Below are 12,872 nucleotides of genomic sequence, written 5' to 3'. Positions count from 1 at the left end.
TGGCCCAAGTGGCTGGGGAGAGGGAAGTCTGGGTTTCCCTGCTTAGGCTGCTGCCCCCGCGACCCGACCCCGGATAAGCGGAAGACAATGGATGGATGGATGGATGGATGGATGGATGGTGTATGTGTTTGTTTAAACTTCAAATTGTCTCTAATAGACCTATTTTTATGTATATCGTATGAGGGAAATCTTAGTCCTCCAATACATATAGCCCAATTTTCAAGGCAAAAGGGTTTTATTATATAAATGAGTTCACAAAAATGGTAGTTTAGCTTCACTTTGGGAATGGTAAGAAATCATGAATCAATCCTGTAGAGGTTAAACAACAACAACCCCCCCTCCCACACACACACACACACACATATGTACCAGTTAATAGGATCCTGAAATACAAAAATGTTTTTAACGTATCCATAAATGTCCTTTTTCGAGGTGAAAAAGTGAGACCAATTGTTACAAACGGGCAGAGGTTGATACTCCAGAGTACATGTCATATACCAGTTGTTTGTTTTATCTGTGCTTGGATTAAGTTGCTTCAGCAGCCTTTGAAATGGAGATAAATGCAGATCAGTTCAGTGCAATCTTTGGCACCTATATGAACCTTACTCAGAGTTTGAATTGAAAACAAGGACCCATGCTACTAGACCCAAAGACTGAATCTCTGTTTATTTGTTTGCTTATACTCACAGATTCAGATAATTTAAGTGGAAATGACTACCTGATTCCTGGTTTTCATGTTTCAGGTAAAGCGGCTCCATTTTAAAGGCTCCAATGATGTCTGCTCTCTCCTTCACCCTATAGATAAGCAAAAACAAATAAAACAAATGTCTGTTATGTTTAGCATTTGGCACCACATGTTTGCGCAAACTCGGGTACTTTTTTTGTTTGTTTGTTTATTGTTAAAATAACCCAGAGTTATTAAGCTAGAGTCAAATATCACCAGTATGAGGAAGCAACTGTCAGCATAAACAGGTCCTCTTGACTCCAAGTCAAGTTTTTGAACAAATTCAACATAAGTTTGAGATTTTTGAACCTGCAGCTGAAGTACATCTTCACCAAGATCCAAACTAGAGGTTGCAGCATATTAATATTTTGGTGGAGTTGTATAAAAGCTTATTTTTTCTTGAATGGTGTGGAACGAATTGATATCAGGGGCCGAACAGACCATCCTGTCCCTGATAGGTCTTAGCCCACCTTATTTATAGCATTCTTTTGGTAGCAAATTCTGTCTTTACTTTTTCTTTGATCATCTGATGATGGACTGAAGTTTCTTTACTTTTCTTTGACAGTCATTTTAAAACAAACAATCCAGAAGATGCAAGGTTTTTTTTTAATGTCTTTTAGACTCAAACATGAAGATAACAGTTACACTTCTTTTGTTTTAAATCCTCAAACCTTTTAAATCATTTCAGGCAATTGGACCCACTGCTTACAGTTTTAGTAGCAGTGGACATCGTGCCAGTGCCAAACTGGTAGAGCTGTGAATTAAAAGTTTTGTGGATTCTCTTCCCTTCATTCTAGGTCTGAAACCATTTCCATCTTGTGCAAAGCAGCCACTGTTTTGTTGACGCTGAAAGAAGAGGCAGGTGGAAGGCGTAGATCTATTTTTACCACACAAATAATGAAGGTGTGGATGGACATCAGCACTCATTGTTATTTTATAGCACCGTGAGTCACTGCATAGGTAAACTGGGAACTAATCTGACAACCAGTATGAACTATATGTGATTCTAATCATGGTGAGTATAACTGTCCTTTTCTTAAAGATATTTCCATCACCCATAGAGATATTTATTTATTTATAACAGAAAAAATCAGCAAAATAAAAACATGTCCTAAAAGTTTTGGACAACTCACCACATTGCAGAGCAGTCAAAGTTGATTAAAAGCCATTTGTGTGGGTTGAAGTTGAAAGAATCTGCATACTTTAAAATAAACAAGGACAAAATATTAACAAACTGCACGGCTGACTGTTTTACTGTATTGACATGGATCAAACATGAAACGAAAACACAAGACCTAACATAGCATGAATGTGCTGTTGTGGTGTAGGGGGAACCCTGTCACTAACTGTAATATCTAAGCAGGCACAAGTTATTTGAAATGCAAAATAAGGAAACATCCAGCCAGCATGTTGATGAGCACACTGAAAATAAAAAAAACAACCTTCATATCAGGTTTACCCAAAGAAAGATGAGAGATTCCCAATCTGCTCCCATCTTTTTGTCTATCTTTTGTAATATCCTTTCTCCCACCTCTGCAGATGCAATAACATAACGCAGAGAGACAATGGGATGCAGTTTCCTGGCTGACAGTTGCCATGCTGACCGATTCAAAGAGGGTGGCTAACTCCCTGCCCATCACTCGTATCCTAGCAACCAACATCCAGCAAAACGTCACTCTCATCCAAAGAGGCCAGAGTCCTCCTTTATGTCTTCATCAAACAAATTTCACTCAGTTTGTATTATTTCAAAGTTTTTTAGCATGCAGTCTTTTGATTCAGTTATAACTGTTCAAATCTTTAATAAAGAAGGTCTTGAAATTATACTTTTTGGTTTTGTTAAATAAATATTAAATGAAATACATTATAAAAAAGAATTCATATTTCCCAGTTTTTTCTCAAGGAAAAGATGAAACAACTTTTGTTCTTTTTGAAGTCAAATCTGCCTTTTTCTATCTCCCCAGCAACACTGTTTAAACTAGTGTGTCTAATAAACAGTGATATATAAAAGGTCTGAAGCTGCCTCAGGAAATTACTCCGTCCTTATCTCTGCGTCTCTGCACAGCTCGGGTACCCTCAAAAGGTACATTGATGCTCTGGCGTCACATTGCCAATTGTTTTAGCCTGTTGCTCTGCCTTGCATGCTCCGTCCCTGACATTAACTTTGTACCCTTTTCAAAAGGCTTAAGGTTAGTGTTCACTTACATCAGTGCAATGATGGAGATTTCACAGGTAATTAAACAAAAAAAAGCATTTATTCAGAGCTGGAATGCTGTTGAAAAGACAAAGTAAGGTTTTGACCAGAGTAATGTGATTATTCTTACCAAGTTCTTGTTTTCTACACGGTTTCTTGGTGCAACGTGAGTGTTTAAATTCATGCCAAAACTATTGATTGAGTCAAAGTGTCAGTGCGCTCCACAAACAGGAAGTCTTACCTCAACGCCGTTTAATAAAGGTCTGAACTCAGGGCAGATAAAGGCACTGCCAGCATAAGCTGCATCGATGTGCATCCAGATATTTTCCCTATTACCTGGAAATTGATAAGAACAAGAGACGTAATTATCAGCAGATTATTCTACAAACATTCTACAAAAACAAATAAGATTGCAGAGTTTACAGTAAAATACCAACAGCTGTGGTTGCCAGATTTTCACTGTTAAAAATACAATGACAATGTATGACATTGCGACATATTGTTTTTTTTAAACTGTAAATTTCCCTAACTAAATAATAATAATAATAATAATAATAATAATAATAATAATAATAATAATAATAATAATAATACATATTGTTTACTCATCTTACAAAATACATAAATACTACATTTAAACAAATAAAGTTAAAACAAGCTGACAAATGTTTTTTGTTTACTATAAATTAAGAAAAAAAATTACTGGCAATTGTGGCTGCCAGAATTTTACTGTATAACTTACAACAACAATTTATGACACAGTATAGTGAAGATTTTTCATTTTACAGTAAAATACCAGCAGCTGTGGTAGCCAAAATTTCATCGTAAAATCTACAATAACAGTGGATGATGGAGTACGCTGAAAGCATTAAATTAACAGTAAAATGTGTAACATAAAACTGATCGTATATTTGTGTGTGGCTGCAACTTGTCGACTCACACAGGGGCCCCAGCTCAGGGATACAATCAAATGCACATGATGGAGTGGTGCCGAGAGTGGCACAAAACTGAAACACACACACAAAGCCAATCGTCAACACCTTGAAGTCATTTATTTATCCTTTTTTATCACAGCCATAATAGGTTTGATCAGAAATATTTTTGAGCAACCAAATGAATTTTGAGTCAGTTCTGCATTTAAAGCTTCAGCTGCTTCCTTTCAAGCACATATATGAATCTGGTAACAAAAGTGGTAGTGTAATTCTGACTAATTTGAGCTTCACTGCAATCCTCCTCACTATTTTTCACTGATGGTGATCTGTAGCTCCAAATGAGACAGGGGCTATTGTTCCTAACCAGATAGACTACATTAGGTCAACCAGAAACAATGTTATCCTTCAGCAGAACCTCAGCTGCATCACAAGTAAATTACATCAATGTGGAGCAGCTTAAAGAGCAACTGAGACTGGATGTAAGGTTTCGATGGTAAGCTACAGAAATCCGGTGACACATATGATTGATTTGACTAAAAAAGTTATGTTGTTACCCTAAGTGTCTGCGTGTTTGAGTTAACTTTGTATTGTCTTGTCTTTTTACGTAAAATGGGATGAGTCCTGCTGCTTTGTCTTCCTCCACCATCTTCTTCAGTGTTTCCTCTCTGACAGCATAGTTGTCGTCTGTGGGAACCTTCCTCATCAATACGGCTCCAATCAGAGCAGCACGCTCCACTGAGGAATGAGCCTTAAGGAGCAAAGAGAGGCAACATTTAATACAACATTATTTCTGCTGAAATGTCTGCCTTTAGTTTGTATGGGTTGTGTTTGTTCTTGTTTACGATCCCTGTGAAATAATTATTTAATTCTGATTCTGGAATATTGTTCATGTCAGACCTCATAAAAAATTGAATTATAACACGAAATAAGTGCTAAGTAAAAAAAAAGCATATTTCTCAAACAAACTAGTACAACAGCTGTTTATTTAACTTGATATAATCTGTGATATAAAAAGAGTCTATAATCATATGTAAGCAAAAGACCAATTTCAGCTGCTTTTTGTTTTTATTTGGGGTCATTTTTGTTCAGTTTTATTTTTTACGTCATCTTGATAATCTGAAACAGATAAACATTTGTTGATGTACTGCCTGTTGCGGACAAAAAAGAACACCTCCTGACCAAGTTGTCGAATAATACAAAGTGTACTCCCTGTAAAGGTCTGTGTGGCCCTCAGGCAACTCTGTAATCCAATCACAAAGTCAGCCTTGTAGTAAACCAGATCAGAGCTGGATACTGCCTCACTGACCCACCACCCCTCTGTCTTTTCCCCAGTGGCTAAAAAACCTTGTCGCTGTGACGTAGGTTATCATTTGGACTTCACATGAGCTGCTGTTAAATGATGGAAACTTTACAATCGCACAACCTACTATATGAAAGCTTTGAATAAAATAATTCAGATTAAGTTTATATAGACATGCTGCAAACAGTGATGGCTGACTAAGGACTTTGTCAGCACCAAAATACATTACGAAATCAATCTAATTTATTGGTTTGGGAATTTTTGTCACAATTACCTGCTCAGAGGTGTATGCCACCAGTTTGGAGAGGATGTCAGCCTCAGATCTTGTGGCGTCTTCAGCCTGGACCCATCTGACTGCTTTACAGCGAGCAGCAAGCAGGGACACCAGGGTCGCCTCGCTGGCTGTGCTCTGTTGGAGAGTGACAACCATGCTTGGTGATTTTAAGGTTATATCTTTAAAAGAGAAAGTAAACAGACTTGTTTCAGAAAAAAAAAGTCCTGCTGTAGAGATTGAGCTCCGACTCCTTTGTAGCATGTCGGTCTGTGTATGTGAACTTTTTTATAGAAAAGAGCAATTTTGCAGTTTTTAAAATGTGGTAATTTTACTATTTTTTTACCTTTTCTTTGAAACTGTTATTTTTTTCTGCTCTGCAAAAATGTTGCACCTACATCATATAGACTGAGACACCGTAAGACGATGCTGCAGCTGATGATGTTTTTTATTTAGAGATGATACAATTTAAAATTATTTAGGGCATAAATGGACTAGGCTTGGCATTTTTTTTAATGCCAGTTAAGGCTGAGGGAAGGATGCTGGGATTTTCTGGTTCGAAATGTTCACGTACAGAGTCAAACATCACTTCCTCCTTGGTACAACTCTAAATGTATATGAAATCCATAAAATTACTACTTTTTGTAATAGAAAAAACATCAGTTTACCAGCCAGCCTGATAAAGTGTTTTTAAGGCAGCACAATGAAGTGAAGCGTGGATTCTGATGGGTCTCGGCACATTAACACAACAAAGTCAATGAATGTTCAAACAGCTTCATCAATAATAACAAATCTCTAGACAAGCAGTCTAACAGATGCTCTGTCAGTTGGTTTGGCTTCACCGATTGATATCTGTGACAGAATGAAATATTAACACAACCAGCAATGTCACAAGAGAAATATACCAATTCAAGTTATGTTTGTTGAGTTTGTTGAGGCAGCATATGGAGGTATGGAGTTTAGCACTGTGGCGTCAGAGCAAGAAGATTTGGGTCCAAATCTGTGTGCAGTTTGTATGTTCTTCACATGCATGAACGGGATACTCAGGTACTCCGGTTTCCTCCCACAGTCAAAAAACACTCATTTTAGACTGACTGTGTGTCTCTGCCGCTGACCATATGGTCAGTGGAAGTAAAGAGAAAATCCATTGGAGTGATTTAGTGCTGTTTTGTAAAAAATGTGACAATCAGCAGTCTGGATCCAAATCTTTGAAAATTGATCTAGGTTGGTGTTGCATGTGTTGAAAAAAAACATTTTTTATAAAGTGTTAAGAAAAATGTCTTCTTGATTTTTGATGAGCTTTTATTTTGTATAAAATCTTTAGTTTTCTTTCATTTATGGATTATTGTCATTAGTGTAAAAACACAACAAGCAGAGTTAAGTCAGAGACTTAAAAAACTGATCAAGTAATCAAGTTTTAAGTTGAATCACTACAATTTTTCTAGCCTTAAAACCCACCCATGTCTACTTCCTGTTCTTATCCTGCTGATAACACACAACAAAACACCGCTCTGACGGGGACTTATGAGACTCTGAGCTCTACACAGTTTCCAGCTCTCAATCATCCTCCTCGAGTAAAGTAAAATGTAGCCTGTTCTTTGTCAAATGTAATTGAGAAGACATTTGATCATAATCTGCTTGCAGTTTGCTATAAATCTTTCCTTTAACAGCTGCAAAGAAAAAAAATGAAACACAACAGGAAGAAGTAGGGAAATTAGAAAATGGTGATTTATTAAACTCTGATCACAATGGGGTGAAAAGGGGGCTTTAAGGTCACCATTTTCTTTTTAATCATCCCATTTCCCCTTTGTGGTGGCACAAGGTTTATAAGAATAGACTGCTGTCCCAACACTCATTAACCCTGCTGCAGTGAGAAGAGCCTCACTGGTTGCCATAGTGAGCTGGTAAGCTGCTCTAAAAAAGGAGAGTGGCAAGAGACAAACACAAACACGATGAGCCAGATGAGCACGCACATCTAAATACGCCCTCACACTCAGGTGGAAACAACAGAGGAGGCATGAAATGATCAGTCATCAGTGTGAGCTCTCATGCTCCACTATACACACGCGTTTAAAGAGTGTTTTTTTTCCTGCTGTTGCTTCTGCTCTTCAGTCAATGCAACACTAAACTAATGCTTACCCTTTTTCCACACGAAACAATCCCAGCACCATCACTGTCATTTCTCTGTCGTCTGTCTGGAAATGACACATTAAAAGGCAATTTCCTGCCAATTTTCCTCTGGTTTGAGCCACGGAGACAAAGAGAACAATCAATAGCGCACAAATTGTTGATGATTATGGGAGCAGAAGATCTCAGCTGTGTGTGTGTCTATGAACACATTCAGAGTATTTTAGACTGACACAAAAACTGAGGAAATTTTAAAAAATAAATATAACATTTACGGAGGACAGATGTTTCTGGAGATCTTGGGTTTAAAGTTGGTCTTGTGAGTGATTTTCACACGACTTTTTTTTTTCTCATTCCCCTAAAGCAACCAAGGGGGTGCACATTAGCTACATGAGGTCTTTGGCAATTCTTGCTTTAAAAATACCAAATAACCAAAGTCTCAGTCTCCATTCACAGATGTTACAACAAGTTTAGGAAACCACAAATCTTTGCATGACTTTGTTTTTCTCAACAGTTGTCGGCTCTGCTTTCAATTTGCAGTGTGTATTTATGGACAGAAATGGAGCTACGAATGTTTGTATGAGTTTTTGAGATACTTTGGTTAAAAGTTGTTGGTTGTTTCAGCTTTGGATGAACTAAATGGACACGACTCATTTTCTTTTGTCTGTCCAGATCTTAGATAATATGTGTAGTTTTTTAGACTAAGTCCTGGACCTAGTCTCAGACCTGAAGGCCTCTTCCCATATGGAAATGTCTGAACCCCCCACAAAAAGAAGTCACCAAGCCATCTTAACATGACATTCGATCCAACTCATCTTTGGAACAAAAGGTTACGATTTACAAAAAGTGAAAGGAATCACTCATCTTCAAACACCAGACGCATAAGTCATAGTTTCTCAATCCAAATACTCTCCTTTCTCAGCTTAACAAAGGCCAGTATTTGTTACCTCCACCAAGGAGGTTATGTTTTCAATAGTGTTGGCTGATTTGTTTGTCCATCCATTTGTCTGCCTTACTTAAAAATCAATGAACAGATTACGATGACATTTTCAGGAAATGTCATCAACAAGTGAATCAATTTTGGTGGGGATCTGGGTCATGATCCGGTTCCTGTAATTTTTTTAGCAGCCCTACAGTCTTGACAGCGGTTTGCGCTCTTCGAGTGCTTCTCGTTAAGAATAAAGTATCTGTGTTGCACTGATGTTAACTTGACTTGAAGTTACAGTATTTGGTCCATACAGACTCTTAAAAACAAACACTTTGGTTTATGAACATTCATGTTGAAAACTAGAATTAAACTCTTTGACCATTACCTTGATTCTCTCTGAGTGAGGAGTAGTTCTAATGCCAGTGACTGAAAACCTGTACAATATGCTGGTGCAGATTCGCAGTCATCCAGGACATGATAAATCCAAAAAAAATTGAGGTTGAAACAAAAACAACTGGAAAATGTCTTCATTCTGTAGCTTAAAATGTTTTGCTTCTCATCCGAGGAGCTTTCTCAGTTCAAAAAGCAGAGAGTGTGGAGGTCGAGCTTCTAAAGCTGAGATGTGATGTAAGCTAGATTTTGTTTTAACCCTTTTTTGGGAGAACGTACACCATTAAGTCAGTAATAGATGATCATAAACCGAGCATAATTTTATGTTGGTTTCTTTCTTTTATCAAGTCTCTTGCTTTTCACATTTTGGCTGTATATACTGTATGTTGATTATTTTTCTGTGACAGGTTGTATGTATGTGTCAGACTTTTTTTTCAGTTAACACCAAATATTATTTTTCCCTGTCATTTTGTAGGTTGCAGTGAGTTGGACTTCCTTCACCTGCAGAACTTTTTTTTTCCCCCCGTTTTACTAAATTGTCTCTCTCTTCTGTCTGCTCTGGGATCCCCAGTGTGGCATAGCAAATGCTGTAAATTTTATTATAAATTACATACATGTAGGTTTGTTTTCTCACACACATTTTGTAGCTATTAGAGTCACAGCTACAGAAGATGCTTAAAAAAATATGTTTACCTGAATGACCCCTCCACCGCGGCCATGTGTCCCGGCTAGAAAACACTCTGGCAGCTGCAGCATCTTTCCGAGCCAGTCTAACATCACTGTCTCCAGCTCGGTGCAGGCTGGGCTGGCAGCCTGAAAGTACAGCAAGCAACTCTGAGACAAGTACCTCAGTTTGACACGTTAAACTCTCAGCTTAAAAAAATCAGTAAATACAGAATGAGAGTTGTGTATGTGTGTTAATTACCCAGGAAAATCCAATGCAGCCAATGCCAGAACATAACATATCAGCCAGCAGGGCAGGGTAAGACGAACCTGTAGGAAAGTAAGCAAAAAATCTGGGGCTGTGCCAGTGGGTGATCTGGAAAGAAATAAAAAATACAATTAAAACACAAAATTGAGTCTGTAAGCTAAACCTACAGTACCTCACAATAATAATTTTAATGATAGTAAAAACTATTAAACTGAAGCATTTATTTCTAATATTAGGTGAATTAATAAGCCAGGCTTTGTAGTAAGGAATTTCTTAAAACGATCAAGAATTATTCAATAAACTTTACAACAAACTGAGGCTCAAACCAAAAACTTTACTGATGAGAGTAAAACTACTTTTAACTAAGCTCCACATTGGTGGATGAACATCATGTGTTATCTTTATTTTTCTTTACTTTTTATTTTGACAACCACAAATTTGTCCATTTTGTCATGAAAAACTGTATGGCAGTTTGAACCACATCACTGCATTACCCAATATGGTTAAATTTTTATAAAATTTTTAAGTTAAATATATATATATTTTTTTATTCACAGCAGGACTTCCACTCAAACTGACTTAAGAAACAAAATCTTACTTAAACAGAAGAAAGAATGTCTGCATGTATCCAACCATCCATCCATTTTCTTTACCTTGTTTCTCTTTTCTGGATCGCAGGGTGGATGTATTATCAAAATTTAAAATACTTTTTTTTTTGTATAACAGAAGCCTGTTGCTAATGATGGTGAAACACCTATACGTCTTTTTTCATTTGAAGTATGTATACTAAATTTATTTTTAAAAAAACAAAACAATAAATAATAGTTGCATTTTTACATTTAGTAGGTGAACTGAGAAAAAAAAAGTCTGCCAGCATCACCTCACCCCTGGCATTATGACTTTTTCCACATCTTGCATTATTTCCCCAAAACCCTCAGGCTCAAGTGGGGCTTCGGTGGGGATTAAGTGATGGAGATATCCCGGTTCCACGTCTGGGTAAACAGATTGTTCTTCTATCTTTTCCAAATAGTCGGCTATATAGTCGACCATCTCTTTGCCTCTGCATCGAAATTCTGCAGCATCCATGACACAGCTGGAAGACAATACAGGGATCTGGAATTACAACTGTGTTGTTTATGTTTTAGTTTTAGTTACTTATTTCTAACTATTCAAAAAAAGAAATTAAACTAGCATTCCTTGAGGGACTGTATATTACCCAGAGCTCTGTGTGCCAAAGGTTTTAACAAAGATGTAATTTCATTTGTTAGCACTCTGAGTTTGTGACGTGAATATCTCTCACCTACTACCAAACATAAGTTTAGCTCAGTAACTGTAATATTAACTGACTTATAGTCACTTCTGTGTTGGCTAAGGTAATCAGTTGCAGATGTACATCTAATGATTAAAAGTTTCATTAAAATCTAAGTTATTTGCATTATAAGTTATTTGGCAAATAGACAAAAAAACAAAACCACCCTAGCCAAACATCTACGTGCACACGTACATTATTGTACACTTTCTAAATATTCAAAGACATTCAAATAAGTTAAAATACATTTTTGGTTATAACTTTTACTCTTCACACACTGGATTCAAGCATCTAGTCTAGATTTGGGACTACAAGGACAAACTGCTGATTTAGGCAATTTCATATAAATTAAAGATGTTTATCACACTTCTTTCTTGTTTTTGTTTTTTTCAAAATATGAGATGTGGTAATAAATGGAAATCTTGCAAAAATAACAGTTCATTAAAACAGACACATGCATATGCATACACATTTTTTTTATTTATCTTTTTAAACATGCAATCATTAGTTTCATTTTAATTAAAATCAAAAAAAAGTTTAAGTAAGACAGCTGGTTTTACATTGAAACAAAACAACAGCATTAAGTCTAACTTAATATAAAGATTTTATTTATTTATTTATTTTGACTGCTGCTAAAACAAATGCACACAGACTCTAAACTCTGCTCCATGTCAGTTTTAATAAGCATGCACACTTTAACAAATGCATGGACTGTTGACCCTTTACCCGGTCTAATAACTTGGTGCAATGCCTGTTGACAGAAGACCTGTTTAAACAAAATGAACGCCTCATATAACAGCAAACAGCTTCATAATCTAGGTTAAAAAGCTGAATCAACAGTTCTGTCTTCAGTTTTTTTTTTAATCACAAAAATATCCAGCTAATATAATAAAAAAGATCTATAAATCTTCAGGTCAAATGCAAACCAGGATCAAACTATTTGCTAAAAGTAAATCATTTGCAGTCACACTACAATAAATCAGACTGTAAAAAGGTTTGACCTGAAGCGTATTTACGTATCTGTCTCACTGCCTCTTCACACAGAACAATAATGTGTGAACGTTGCCCCTTGTTCTCTACAACTGTCTTATCATTCAACAAGTGTTACTGTGCACGGCTTTCTTTCTATGCTGAGAAGCAGAGCTCTTATCCTTCTTGAGAATTATCTCAAATAGGATTAGACATGCTGTATGGATGTATGTAAGTGTGCGTGTGTGTATACTCACACTTTCAGTTCAGAGCTTCAACTGCGTTGTTTGGACAGCGGCTTCTCGTTTCCTCTGTTGGGTTCACAAGCAGACAAACAGTCAGCCTGGCACGTGTTGAGTGTGTTGGTGTGGGTAAGCAGGACAGGAGACGTTTGCTCCTTTTATCTTGCCTCCTACCACCCCCACCCCACCAATCCCCACGAGGCCAGCCAATGAGAAAGGGGCTCATGGCCAAAGCAAGGTAAGGCTGATTCATGGGGAGGGAAATCTTTGAATGAATGGGAATGAACTTTAAAACAAATTGCCCATGTTTAGAAATGAATAAATCAAAAAATGTGTCTATAGAGAAACAGGTGACCAATTCAAAGCCAAGTTAGCATCAAGTGTAGCATATACAAGGTTCCGCAGTGAAAGTGGGAGACTCCACCAAGGGTGGTGGAGAATGGTAGGCTAAGATATGTTGAGAAAACCAAGTTTTAGTATTCATTCATTTCAGAGGAATCTCACCTGACCACTTAGTTTCTCTCACTGGATCTTTTGATGTTGCAGAAAAGACGGACA

The 12,872-nt window shown here is 37.0% G+C and overlaps 1 protein-coding gene across 1 annotated transcript in view; it reads right to left on the bottom strand.

Moving 5' to 3' along the window:
• ddc (dopa decarboxylase) overlaps nt 1-12,456 on the bottom strand; it is a 21,064-nt gene extending 8,608 nt beyond the window's left edge. The window contains exons 1-10 of the mRNA XM_017409807.3: nt 12,330-12,456; nt 10,680-10,887; nt 9,789-9,902; nt 9,557-9,676; nt 5,422-5,556; nt 4,452-4,595; nt 3,856-3,922; nt 3,157-3,251; nt 1,858-1,925; nt 719-795 (exon numbers count right to left, since the gene is read on the bottom strand). Of these exons, the coding sequence (XP_017265296.1) occupies nt 719-795; nt 1,858-1,925; nt 3,157-3,251; nt 3,856-3,922; nt 4,452-4,595; nt 5,422-5,556; nt 9,557-9,676; nt 9,789-9,902; nt 10,680-10,880 (1,021 nt within the window). The 5' untranslated portion in view covers nt 10,881-10,887; nt 12,330-12,456. The remainder of the gene's footprint in view (nt 1-718; nt 796-1,857; nt 1,926-3,156; nt 3,252-3,855; nt 3,923-4,451; nt 4,596-5,421; nt 5,557-9,556; nt 9,677-9,788; nt 9,903-10,679; nt 10,888-12,329) is intronic.
• Nucleotides 12,457-12,872: the final 416 nt, after the last annotated feature.

This window comes from Kryptolebias marmoratus, linkage group LG16 (genome assembly GCF_001649575.2).
Source record: "Kryptolebias marmoratus isolate JLee-2015 linkage group LG16, ASM164957v2, whole genome shotgun sequence".
In the NCBI taxonomy this organism is placed as follows: domain Eukaryota; kingdom Metazoa; phylum Chordata; class Actinopteri; order Cyprinodontiformes; family Rivulidae; genus Kryptolebias; species Kryptolebias marmoratus.
Note: the sequence above shows the minus strand (reverse complement) of the source record. Positions and strands in the feature narration are given on the sequence as shown.